Here is a 14,142-nt window from a genome sequence, read left to right as displayed (position 1 = left end):
AACAAAATCAGGGGCTTAAGCTGTTTCTGCTGCAACCATGGGCATGTTACAGCGATGAACATAATCATACTGGTTTGGTCCAATGAGATATTATAATAAAGTGAGTTTAAGAGAGCGCTTTATCAGTGTGGAACAAATGGCAGGGCAGAAAGATAAGGGCTACCCATCTAACTTCTGCCATCTGCTTGGCCTCCGCTGCTCCCTCTGACTCAAAACTTGTCTGCGAGCTGTGCACACTCACAGGCAACAACTCCACTTCCCTACATGTGCCCGAATGCCTGCAGTGCAGCAATAAATACCTGAGGAGGGATGGGGAGGGCAAAAAGAGGGACAAAGACCTGACAAAGCAGACACCGAGCAGGCCCTGGGACACACGAGCCCTGCCACAGGTGCTGCCACACGAAGGGAAGGGAAGGGAAGGGAAGGGAAGGGAAGGGAAGGGAAGGGAAGGGAAGGGAAGGGAAGGGAAGGGAAGGGAAGGGAAGGGAAGGGAAGGGAAGGGAAGGGAAGGGAAGGGAAGGGAAGGGAAGGGAAGGCGCCTCCCGCCCCCACCTGCAGCCCCTCCCCCGCCTCAGCCTCCACCCCAGCCCCCCTCACGCCCCCACCCCTCCCGGCCCCGCCCCGCCGCCGTAACGGCCCCTGCTGGCTGCGGCACCTCGGCCTCCCATTGGCTCCCCGGCCCGCCCGTCACCCGCCCCTGGCGGCGGGGCGTTGGGGGCGTTGCCGAGCCGCGCCGGGCCGCGCTGTCAGCCGGGGCCGGGGGAGGCAGCGCGGGGAGGCTGCGGTGTGCGCTGCGCCTCCTCTGGTCTCGTTCGCGCTCTCTTCGCTTCTTTTTCTCTCTCCCTGCCCTCTGGCACCCAACTACCCCTTATTTTTTATACACCCATCTGTGAATCCACACCAGCACCGCTTTATATTTTTCTCCTCTTTTATTTTTGTTCTCCGCGGAGGCCGAGCGCGTGGCGGAGTCGAGGCGCCGGGCAGCAGGGCAGAGCCCCGAGGCCAAGGGGCTCCCTCAGCGACCTCGCCCGGTCCCCCCCCCCGGCCGGCGCCATGGATCACCAGCCCAAATTCTTCGAGAACCTCTCGGGCACCGGGAAAGCCATCGGCGTGCTCACCAGCGGCGGCGATGCCCAGGGTGAGCCCGGACGGAGGATGAGGAGGGTGGGAGGAAGGCTGCGGGGGCGAGGAGGGGGGAATTCCCCCCCCGGGGGGCGGATGGAGCGACGGGGTGGCTGGGGGAGGCCGCTCCGGCTGGGGCATGGCGGGGGAGAGGCTCCGCAGGCGGCCTCGAGGGAGCCTGGAGGGGGTGTGGGGGTCCTGCGCCTCCTGTTGCTGTCTCTTACTGAGATCATTTAAAAGATAAACCTTTTTTTTTTTCTTTTTTTTTTTTTTTTTTTTTCCGCGGCCTGGCCGCAAACGGCCTCTCAAACCTCCTTGCCTCCCTTCCTTTTCTCACCCTCGCTTCCTAACGCGTGGCCTCCCCTCAGCCTGCCCCGGGCGGGGAAGAGGAGAGAAAGAAGCGCTGCGGTGTTGTTAACTCCTGCCGCCGAGACGGCTTCGCCCCCGGGGAGATGGGGGGGGGAAGGAGGTCGTGCCGCCTCACGGCGGGGGGAGGCTGCCCCGGCGACACGCTCGTGTGCCCGGCCGAGATGTAGGAAGCTCAGGCGGTGGCTCGCTCTCGGGAGGAGCGTGCTGGCAGCGTGTTCCACCTCCCTGAATGCCTTAAGTGCGGAGGGAGCCCGAGCCGCACGAGCAGGGGGAACAAAAGACCCACGGACATCGGGGGGAAAGAGAAAGGCTCGATCTCGACGTACTTAGTCGTGAACTAGTTTTTTTTCCTGCACTTTCGTTTCCCCTCTTCTGCCAGAAAACCTCACGTATGCTAACAGTTTGAAGTTGCAGTTAATTAAGATTTCAGACCTCCAGCTTTTCATGCTGCTTCACAGGACTCTCCACGCTTGCCGGGAGAGTTTCGTGATGATTGCTTTTAGCTCCTTTGCTTAATTTACTTTTTTTTTTTTTTCCTTCCCCGGAGAGTGCCTCGGAAGTACTTTAACTTCGAGAAGAAACGTTACTCGCGTTTGTGGATTGAAGAGAGAGGAGGAAGAGAAAAGCCTCCCTCTCTTTCCCTTATGCTCGGCAGCTCAGTGACCACTGCTCGCTGCTTTGCACATGGAAACGTGCGGGGACCGCTCTGCATCCATGGTGGAGCCTCTCCTGGCTCTCCCAATGGGCAAGCGGGTATGGGCAGAGCCGTGCCTGCTGCTCGCCCTCCTGGCAGCCCATCGCGTGGACCAGCGTCTGCCCGCTCCCCCCCTCTGGTGTGTACGTGATCCGCTGCGAGTCGCTGCAGATTCCGCCTCCCTGCGTCATCTGGGCTGGGAGAAGCATCCTCCCGCCCTCACTCCGCAGGAATAACGGGGAGTCCCCGGTCTTACCTGGGATTCTCGGGAATCTTTCTGGTCAGGGTGGAACTGGTGCCAGCCGGGGAGCAAAACAGTTCCAGAGAAGAAGCAAGCTGATGACCTTAAATGGCTTCTCTTTTCCTCCCCAGTCAGGTTACATTTGTTCAAGTTTTATCCACTGTTTGCTCTCATTACTTCCACTGACAAGTGATTCTAGAAGGGACTGTGAATCGAGGCTTTTCTGCTGTAGTGGTCAGGTCACCAAATCGCCATTTTAACTTTAAGTGTGACAGGGCATTGCCTCAAGCAGCAGTAGCGTGTTCAGCAAGAGGCTGAACCCTGCTGCTCGCTTCCGCGTGTCTGGAGATTATATAATGCAGCAGCAGATGCATCTCCTTTTATAAAATATTAATCCCGACTTGCCACTATGTGAATTAAGGCATTCTGCAAATCGCAGAATGCGTGGATAGCATCTAGACATTATCTGGCAGATTGCAACTGCAGCATATTTCCACAGAAAGGTGAAGATGAACAGCCTGTGAAAGTTGCTGTCTGAGGAGAGAGGTTGTCACAAAGACTAAACAAAGCAAATTGGATGTCTTCCAAGACATTTTGTAGGCAGCTTTGTTGACCTAACTTAGAACAAGAAAAAAGCAGTTTTAGGACCTGATCATTTGGATCGAATGACACGAGGCAGTTGAGGTTCATAAGCCTTACTATCTTGAATGTCAGAGATGTGTAAGATACTCAACCTGTAGTCTGTTTGCATGCTGGGTTAGGCGTAGAACAAGGGACAGAATGAGTCATGCCCTGTCAAGGTCATTTGCTCTGTGTAGGGCAAATGTTCTAGAGAAACTGTGAAGGATACGCAGAAGGAAATACGCTGCCATTGCTGCAGAACTTGTTGCAAATAAATGTTAAAGCAAAATGGTAGGGCAGGTAAAACTACAAACTCTGATGTAGACAAAAAAGTGAAAATATAAAAAAAAGTTCCAGTCTGTGGTTTTCTTTAAAATGTCTTAGGTAGACATGGAAAAGGTCAGATTATCTGTAATGCAAACCAGCCTGAGCAGGAAATGCAGTGCAAAGAGCACCCGTTAGTGTTGCAATAAACACGTATCTTCATCCCAATAGATGCTTTGATTTAGACAGGTGGGCTGTAAATCTTATCCTAGAACAAAATATGCTTGATACTGTTTTGGAATACAAGTTACTGCCTTTGCTGCTGTTGTACTTGTGAATAATTTAGAAGTAGCATTATGTAAAACAAACAAGCCTTTCTATTTATAGGATGTGTTAAGGTGTAAGTTACTTTCCCACCTTTGTGGTACTTCCTTGCAAGGTTTTTTGTTTATCTTTTTTTGCCAACTGTGGAATATTAAGCACTATATAATGTGTACATGCCATGCTGGGATTATTATGATTTAGTCACCACACTTTAAACACTGAAGTATTGTTTTTGGTGGGGTTAAAGGATGTATTGCTGGTTTATTTTATGTCAAAAAGGTGTAGCTTGTACACTAATGTGTGCAAGCATTAAACTTGGCAGTCCATCACTTTAGCTAGCCAGCTATATAGTAAACTAGAGTAAGTACTTTCTACCTTAATCACAGTTGCTTTGAGAGGCAAAATTTCTGACAATTCTCAAAATTTAGGAGTTAGTTCAGTTCTTGGACTATTTACAAATGGTAGTGGTGCAGCTCAGAAAAATGGACTAAAAATGGGTTTTATTCCTGCTTCCATCATTACTCAGTGGGACTCACTGTGGTCTGCTTCAGGTACGTGGTTGTATTTTATGGTGGTTGGCAATGGCTACCACAGACGATTTGGGCAGCTGTAGGTCACTTTCATGTTTGTATAACCTCCAGTCAGGGTGCTTATTCTAGAACCACGAAAGGTGTGTCTCAGCAGCGGGAGCAATATCATCTGAAAGCATCTGACAGAAGGCAATTGAGTGCTGTTGAAAAAGGATGAGCCTGTGGTTCCTTCGAGCTGTTCCCATTTACTTGCTCAGGATTATTGTCCTTAAAAGGTGATCACGTTATTTCTGAGATTAACGCAAAGATTTAGTGTTGTGGAAGATAGCAAGTGAGGGAGCTAGAAATATGGATTGCCTGGTAATATTCTAGAATATCCTAGACCAAGGCTGCTGAAGTAAAGATTTATATTTCTCTGGTTGAAGCATTACAGGCTTGCCAATGACATTTCAAGGCATATTTAATATAGTAGTGTAGATGTACTGTTCTTGTCCTGGTCACTTCTTTTGGAAAAATGAATTTTGGCCACGGAACAAATAATAAAATATGTGCTTTTTTATGACATCCAAAATGTGGAGTTTGTTTATTAACACTTACGTAATTTGAAGATAATCACATGGAATAAAGGCATCTTTTCCAGCAAATATGATTCTGTGTGTGTAGAGACATGTGCAAAATACATGTGTCCGCTTTTTAATATATATTAAAAAAAATAAGGCATGTAGTTACTAATGGATGAGTGTAACTGTTTCAAGACATTTAATATTTTGGAGGAAGCTCATCTGTAATTAGCAGAATCTGTGATTGAAAGTAGTCTCTTCAGATGCCTTTTAAATGGTGAAGGAGATATTTTTGTAGTCTAGATGTTATGTAAATATTTGTGTAGTACAGGGCTCTGATCTGATACAGTTTTTCTAAGCACTTACACTGTATAGTATTTCTCCTCAGGTAATTAGAATCATTAATGTGCAATAAAATGTTATGTAATTAACAAAACAATTTGAATTTTCTCAGTTTACCTTTAATGATTTGTTCAGTGTTTTGTATTTGACTACTGCTTCTTATCTTTCCATTTGGCAGTTATAGCCTCCTACTTTATTACAGGCATATCCATTTATGTCCTTGAATAAATTCTTTCTGTTTGACACTGGTAAGACATTTCCGTAGTGCATGTGTTAAGGCATTAAGCATGCATTTAAGCCAATACCTGTAATTAAAATAGTTGGTACTTAAGGATTTCTTGATATGTGAGCAAGATGCATAGTTTTGCATTTTCTTTTACTTGGTTAGTATTATAGTTACTTATTTAAAGGCCTGTTTGAGCTGACTAACATGAAGAAAATATCTAAACACAAAACAGTGTTTTAATTTTACTCAAACTCCATTGTTGTAATTGTGCGTATGCACGTGAAACAGGATGTAGGCACAAGAGAGGAATATTCTTCTGGGGGAGGGAGTGTCTATGAAATAATTTAAAGAGTTTTGCAGTACTGTTTCTAACTCTGCTATGAAAAATCAGTTTCTTCAAAGACAACTGAATAGAGAATATCAAGAAGGACAGTAAATCATCCACTCTGAAATTAGTTTTAGACATTACGTAAAGCTATCGAAGTAGTTGCAGGTAGCGTAATCTGTGCTGAGTCCAAAAGAACAAAATAAATCTTTTCCTCCTTCAAAGGCTTCTATGCAAAAGTGTTTGCATTAAACCAAAAAAATATTGGTTTTATCTGTGGCTTACTTTTAAAGCTGCTATTCTAATCCTACGTTTATCAGCACAGTATTTATTATTCAGGATTAAATCCATAGCTAACTGGATAAATCTGTTTTTCAGTAATAAGTGTGTAATTACATTTCATAGATATTATGGTAATTCACAAATGCTATTGTAAGTCTCCACAGATAATGAAATAGAACAGTGCTTTGGTAGACAAGTTATGCAGAGACTTTGTGAAATCCTCTGTATTTACATACTTGAATCACTGCAAGCAATGCAATCTATTCAGATTTAGAAAGCCAACATAAAATCTAAAGCTTCAGTGTTTTACCTGTATTTTGCAGATACCAAATTATAATATGCTTCAGCCCTTCTGAAATGCCAGCCACTTCTTTAGGAGTTTGCCAGTAGATGCCCAAATTCTCTTCCTATATAAAGAAATAAAGTATACATCGCCAAGCAATAATAATGCCTGTTACATGAACTTACAAAGTTTTAGTGGTGGTGCAGAGAAAATGCTTTTTGTCTGTAGTTCCTGCTTTTTCTTGAGCTTTTACCATCTTTTTGGACAGATGAATTATGAGTCTCACCAGTTTTTCATGTCAGACAGGGAAACTGGGAAGTATTCACAAAAAAAATATTCAACTGTTATGAATATATTCATGGGGAAAGAGTTAATGGATTTGCCATTTTAAGAAATAAATGCTTAAATTTTCTGTTTTAGAAGTGTGAAAGGTAAGCCTAATCAACATTTGTAGGCTAATTTTTAGGTTTTAAAAAAAAGTTCTGGCAGATCTGGAGAATTTGGAATAGGAACAGAGGAACCCTTCTTTAAAGTACACAGAGTAAGAGATTTATGCTAAAGATATAAAGATATGGTACAGGACCAATAAAGCAAAAACATAAGAAAAAGATAAAAGACAAGTTCATGTCTTTAGACATGGATGTTTATATTTAATGTCTTCTTATTTTATTAAATACTCTTTTTTTTTGCTGACAAAACAATTCTGCCTCAGCTGGCTGGAATCACAGACACCTTTTTTATTTTATTTTACTTAGATACATGGAGTACAGAGACAGCTAATGAGTGAGACACCAGAGTCTTTGAAGCTGAACATTTGTTAGATACCAAAGATGTCTTACTGTGTCCCCTCAGGTGCCAGACAGGAGAGGTGACAGAGTTGAACCTCAAGAACAGAAGGATCTTAAAAGGGCAGTTCTGAGTCTCTGAGTGATGATGAATGTCTTCCCTTCAGAAAATGAGCTTGCTGGCTCTCTTCTAGAACTGTGCAGTGATAGGGATAGTACAAAAAGTTGTCCTCATCTCTTAAACAAACTGTTGTGCACAGAATGAGCTGAAGTATGCGGTGGACTTTGATGAAAGGAGTAGCTTGTGCCTGTGTCATCTTGGTTTGCAGAAAATGGCAGTGCTGTGAAGAATGGTTGATTTTATACAGTTAAAGGTCTTTGTCTCTGCTTTTCAGGGTACTTTGGAAGGGGGGATGTTATTCTTTTATTTGTCTTTTCTTTTTGAACTGTTTAATTGAGGAGATACCTTCACTCTGTGTAATAGATTAGTTTTAATCTGAAATTTAGTGTGCTAACTTTCTTTTCAGTACAGCGTGTTAAAAGAAGTTCTCAGTTTTTCCTTGGCATTAGCCAGCTTTTGTTCCAGAGCTGTGCTTTTAGCTCTCTTGGCACCTGAACTTTTCCATGCTCTGCCATAAGACAGAGGGGCAACGAGAGAATTCTTGCTTTTATTTCCTAATGCAGAATTTGGGGGAAAGCATGGGGTTACTTAAGATTTTAGTCTTAAGGTGAAGTGACGTTATGCAAATTATATTATTATTTGTTAATTATACACAAACAAAGCTGTCTCCATGATTTTGGCAGACTTTTTTTTTGACTTTTTTTAATGTTAGCCAACTTCAGGAACGTTCTGGTATGGTCCTCATTAGTCAATCTTTGAGAACACCTCAGCCTCATTCTTTATTTAGACAGGTAAGCATTTATAGCTTTTTTTTTTTTCCTCCAATAATGGTAGGCATTGTAGATATAGGTCTTTATGGCTTACTGTGTTGTGAGTTTACATACTCTAGCCATCATGTTCTCAAATCTCCAGAGTGGTGAGCATGTAACACCTACGTTAACAGCAGAGATGACCTTTGGCTTTGCTATTTCGATATTACTGAATGCAGCAGATTTGGAGAATTTGTTATGTTTCTGGCATCCCTTTTCATCTGATGTGCAGAGGCTAATCTTTCCGTGTAGCCTAACTGCTGCTTCTGTCCTCAGGCTTTGGATAATCTCATGTGCCTTTTTAAGTGGTATAGAAGCAATTAGCATATTACCTTTGTGAACTTCCTAATTAGTGAGGAAGGTAACACGATATCTGAAGTGATGGATTATGATAGGAATTCATTTAACAAATGTAGGGGGACCAGTGGAACTTCCACTGTTGCTGAGGAGATCAAGCGTTTGATCATTACACTTGCATGTAATACTTTATATTAATATAGTTTGTTAGATGTGTGAGCAGAGAATTCCAGTGTGAATTTGCATTTCAGGGAAGCAAAGTGGTATATAGGCATTTTTCTTTTATGTGAAATGGGTCTAAAAAACATTTCTTGTGTTAATTTCTTGCTATTTCTTTCTTTCCTTTTAAGTGGCACCTGTCAGTGTCAGGAGCTTTGGCTGTGCTCCTGACAGAATACTCTGTATATACTCATGTTGTTTGGAGAGCTCAGGAAAAAGAGCTGTTGTAGCATAATTTCCCCTTTGAAGAACGTAAATTGGTTGAATGTTCATTGTGAAATGAATTTCCTTTCTCTTTCTGGTTTAGTAGCTGTTACTTTAACAATGCTGTTTTACAATAGGCAGCAATTTAATCACGGACCGAGGTGCATACTGGCATATTATTATATTAAAGTAAATACTACTGCACCCTTCATATTCATGGACTGATTGCACTATCATTAAGCAGATTCCTGGTTTAATAGATGCTGATCATTGTCTTTTCTCAGAAATGAACTAATTGTTGTTCTTATTTTTATTTATTTTTAAAGACACTGAAAGTTTGTAGTATACACACACAAAAAAGGTAACCTATAACAATGTGATTTTGCTTTTTCTTACCAGGTATGAATGCTGCTGTGCGTGCAGTAGTACGCATGGGAATCTATGTAAAAGCCAAAGTCTATTTTGTTTATGAGGTTAGTGTTTTTTTATTCATTCATTCTCTATTTATCTTTTGATTGTGTTTGAGCAATTTTCTGACTGTTTGTGGAAACTTCATAGAGTGAGTAATATAAAATAGAAAAAAATGCTGTAGATATCATTCCCTTTAATCATATCAACTTTTTTTTTTTTGTGGAAAGTACTTTTGACATGGTATGTGATAAAGCTATTTCATTTAAAAGTCATTTTTAAGTATATGGAATTCTTTATATACCAACACAAGCCTGAAAGTATTACGAATACAAAGGTGGTTGACACTCAACAGTGAGATACGTATTTGTGTACTTGTTAGATGTTTGTCCCCAATTATTATTATTGGATTTGGTCCCAGTTACTGTAATTTATAAATACCTCCATAAACCTAGTTAAACTACTAATTCTTATTTCCCCCAGGGTGTGATAAGAATGTGCCATTGTCACCATTTCACAAATAACACATTTTTATTTTTTTTTTTAGCAAGAGTTAGTGTTTATCAAGTGTTAGGCTGGTGCCATCTTTCCTGGTTTAAAGATTGGATTTTATTTTTTTTAAACAAACAAAAAAAGTAGCATATCCAGACATTAGAATTTTGTGGTTGAAGATTATGACTGCATGCGCATGAAGACTATTATTAACTTATATAACAATCATAACAATCCTTTGACATGAAAAATGCAAAAGACAAGTTTAAAATAAATGACAAAATAAATACTACTATCTGAGCATGTCTTATTGGAAGACTTAAATTCAGGTTAGACTTCAGCTTGAAAGACACCGTCAGTTATAAAATGTGCAGATTGCTCAATACAGTAAATGTTTTTTTCAGCAAAAAGTCATTCTGTTTACACTTGAATTCCTTTACAACTACTTAGAAGTACGGGTGTGATTACAAATCATAGAAAACATTTGCTGTGGGGCAAAACTCAGTAGTCAATGCTCCTATCAAAATTGTTTTTTGGTTTTTAATGTTATTTAACAAAAGGAGTACTCGAATTCATAGAGGTGTTATGAAAGTATTTTGTTGTCTGTTTTGTGCATGTAAAATACACAATTCAGTTTTAAAAGGCAGCTATTTATCCATCTTCTTTCTTGGTCTGCTTATTCCTACAGCTCATTTACTAAAGAGAGGTGAAGTGCATTGAAATGCAAATAAGTGGAGCACTGTGCTCCGGAATTCTTTTGTGCTACACTGCTACAGCAAGGAGCTCTGAATACTTTGTGTGTGCTAATTACATGACCAATCTCTAGAATTCTTTCAATGTTCAGCTGTTCTGAGATATTGCTGAAATGGGTCAAATATTTTTGTGAAAGTAAGGAGGTCTTTTGGCTGTTTTTAAAGACCAGAACTTTTTTTTTATTATATATAAATTGAAAATTATAATCTTTTAACTTATCTTAGAGTATGTTTACTTTTGTTGCTTTTTAAAGGCTGTTTTCTATCATGCAGTGTATCCAATGATAAATTTCCATAGAAGTGCTGTTGTTTTTCTGAATTTGCCAAAATCCCATTGAAAGTTATCATGCTTCTCTATCAATTGCTAAAATTTGATAAGGTGAAGTCACAGAATTTTTGGAATGAAAGTCAGTTGTAGAAACCAAGTTATTGTTGGAGTTTTGCTTCTTGAAAACGTACAGGCTTGGGGCTGTAACCACTTCTCCAGTGCTTGACCACCCTCTCAGTGAAGGACTTTCTCCTGATATTCAGTCTGGACTTGCCCTGACACAACCTTAAGTCATTCCCTTTCATCCTATCACCAGAGAGAAGTGATCAACACCCCCCTTCCTACTCCCCCCCATGGAAGTTGTAGACAGCAGCAAAATCACCCTTCAGATCCTCTTAAGTTGAACAAACCATGTATCCTCAACTGTTCCTCATAAGTCATGCCCTCTAGTCTTTTCAACATCTTTGTTACCCTACTTTGGCAATGTTTTCTTATTTGGAGCCAAAAATGGAGTTAAAGGTCTCAGCCTTCTGAAGCCTACTTCGCTGCAGTTGTACACTCTTTTTTTCCCATGTAACTATTGCCTTCCCTCATCAGAACTTTTGCATTGTAAAATCACTGTCTTCTACAACTGTGTCCAAAGCTAGGTCAATATTCTACATAAAACAACATAAAACATAATTCTACATAAAACAACAGCTCAATTTTTCTGTCCTTCTTTTAGAGGTAAAAGAGACTAACAAGATAAATAAGAAAAAAATGGCAGCGAAGTAGGACTTAGCTAATTTTATAGAGTTTAAGTTGATCAAAGTCCAAAGAAAGAAAACATTAGATACTGGAATTCTTATGCTATTTGGACATACCTTAATTCCCAAAAGGAGGAAGAAAACAAACAAACAAGAAAATTAAAATTTATTGTAAAATAAAAATGTAAAAAAAAAACCAACCAAACAACAACAACAACAACAAAAAACCAAAAGCCTGACACATGTATCTCATTTCATTGAAATGAGCACATTTGAGAATTCTGCTGTTCTTTTGTGGAAATAACGCTTACTCTACGCAGTTGCCCTAGTTTCACATTTTATTCGTGTTAGCATCTTTTAGCACTTAATATTAGGATTTAAACAGTTTGTAGCTACCCTCACAGAAAACCATCACATTATTTCCCAAAGTCTACCCCAATCTGAATTAAAATTTTAACACTCGTGGACTTACTTCACTCATGCTGTGAAAATGTGGTAAGTGTAGGAAGTATGTGTAAAAGTACCAGGCTGCTCTAGGAAGCTACTATATTTTTATTTATTTTTACTAATCAGAAGTGATTTTTTTCATATAGACATTGTGTCAGCTGTCATATATGGCTATCAATTTTAGAAACTGAAATCCTAAATATTTATATAAATAACTTTCCTTTTTTCCTCAATTGAAACAGGCCACATAGTTCCCAGTGGCTGTGTGCTCTTACCACTAAGCTGTGGAACCTTTAGGTTCTTCGCCTTGCTTAAGAGACCTTTTCTCAAGAGGCCAGCATTGGAAATGCAGTGGTACAGCAGTCATGGATTTCTGTGAGGAAATCTTCATGTCTTTTATGCGGTGGCTTGTGCACGCGGTGATATTTGTATTTTATGTTATTGAGCAATAACCAGAAAAACTCAGTAATTAAACTTAAATAACTGTTGAAGCCTAGAATGCCTAACATGAATCGTATCAGAAGGTAGCTTGTTCTTTTGCCAAAGCTTTTGTTTGTAGACATAAGATCAGAAGCAAGGTTTGCTGTCCCTGCTGCTCTCTCCTGGAGTTATGCTATATGCATATCTGCCCTGTGAACATGTGACCCACAGATTTCCTCTAGTTTGTCTTTAAATTCTCAGATCTTAGAAGAAGGAAGCATGAAAAGGGGTTGACCTTTGAATATGTATTGTTGTATTTTTTACAGTTTGCTTTTTTCCATGCTTGCCTTATAGTTCTAGTGTGTTGGTACTAAAGCTGCTATTTTATAAACTGTGTAAAAATTTTTGGGGGTAAATTGGCAAGTTCCTCTTTTTATTAAGGTCTATATGCATGCCAGGCAGTAATTTTCAGTAATCAGACAATTATGACAGTGTTAAATTTAACAGGTTTAGTTTGAAATATTTGATTAAATATTTAATGTTGAATTCCACTTTTAAAATTAATTGCCCAATCCCCAAGGTTAACACCAGCATTTAAATAGGTAAAGTGATAAATGGAAATCATTTTTATTATTAATACTTGAATTCTACTTGATCCTTTTTTTTCCTCTGTAGCTTTTCTAGAAGATTTTTTTTTTAAGTTCTATGTTTTTTATACCTGTTAATGGCAGGGAAGAACAGAGTTGAAATTATAGTTACGTTGTTCCAAGCTAGCTTGCATGCACCACTTGGCAAGCAGAACTGAGTTAGTAAAAGCTAATGTAAACAAAGCTAATATGGATCTGGCCTGTTCCAAAAGCTGTTTCAGTGTGAGGAATTATTAATTGTTATTGCTTGTCAACACAGAGAAGCTCACAGTCACGCGGAATTGCAGAATGGTTGGTTGAGGCTGGACCTGGCTCTGCGTGGCCCTGTTTGAGCAGGAGGTTGGACCAAATGACCTCCAGAGGCCCCTTCCAAACTCAACCATCCTGTGAGTCAGTCAGAGCTCATTTTAGCCTTGCTGTAAAGTGTTTCAAATCACAGAGCCAACTTCGAGTAGTAGTTTATTCCTTTGCTCTTTTTATGCTTTAGATCTGTTAATAAAATATGAATTGGCAATTTTCATCCATTGAGTCTCATGATATGCATTTAATGTAATACCTACAATACTTTCTTGGATCCAGTTTGTTTATTTTTCCTTTCAAGTAAAAACAGGAGGTGAATGATTGGAGCAAATATGTGGACTGTATGCATTTTTTTTGTCAGCTTGTCGTGCAGCTTGCTCTGGTCTATGTTACAAGTGGAGTTAGGGTACAGCATCATGCTATTTGTTCAGCATGTATTGGCTATGTATTTCAGTGTTGTTGTAGCCAATAGGAATGTGGATAGGAGAAGCTTTCTGTCCAGTACTTATTGGTATGAGGAACACTCCGGTTTCTTTTTTTTTTTTTTTGTTTTTCTTTTAATAGTTGTATGATAATTGAACTTAGTAATTTGTTCCTCAAGCTCAGTTGGATATAGTGGAATGTTTCTGTCTGGGGCTCTGCACTTTCTCAGAAAGAAAGACATAGATAAATTAAGTAGGTTAAGGATTTTTTGTTTCCCGGCTTGATCTTCAATTTTGAAAGAGTTATGCAAATAACATCTGATCTTTAAGATGTCTTATTTTGGATGTGTGTATGTTACCTATTAAAAGTATCTAGAGAGTATACAAAATAATGAAAAGATTTGTTAAAGACAGAAATTAGAGACAGATTATCTTCTACCTGTTTCTTTACTATTGATTATCTTACATGTAACTCGTACTTTTGCTGAGTCCAGGTTTTCTTTATATTCACATTCTATCAAGTTAGTGAGTGACTCAAGTTTTATAGAATATTCCTATCATATCCTATTCCAACGTTACCTTTTTAAGCCAGTGCAAGCTTGCAACATGGAAATGCACGTTC

General features: G+C 40.0%; 1 protein-coding gene across 3 annotated transcripts in view; it reads left to right on the top strand.

Annotated features, from left to right (window-relative positions):
* Window positions 1–718: 718 nt before the first annotated feature.
* The window catches only part of PFKP (phosphofructokinase, platelet), a 44,809-nt gene continuing 31,385 nt past the window's right edge, over window positions 719–14,142 (top strand). Inside the window, exons 1-2 of one of the 3 annotated variants that reach the window (XM_083824324.1) lie at window positions 719–1,138; window positions 9,018–9,091. In XM_083824324.1, coding sequence (XP_083680450.1) covers window positions 1,054–1,138; window positions 9,018–9,091 — 159 coding nt within the window. In that variant the 5' untranslated portion in view covers window positions 719–1,053. The remainder of the gene's footprint in view (window positions 1,139–9,017; window positions 9,092–14,142) is intronic. The other 2 variants (XM_083824323.1, XM_083824325.1) reach the window with 2 other exon arrangements.

The sequence above is a fragment of the Anser anser genome (assembly GCF_964211835.1).
Source record: "Anser anser genome assembly, chromosome: 2".
NCBI lineage: Eukaryota > Metazoa > Chordata > Aves > Anseriformes > Anatidae > Anser > Anser anser.
The sequence above is the reverse complement of the archived record's forward strand: the minus strand, read 5'-3'. Positions and strand labels throughout refer to the sequence as shown.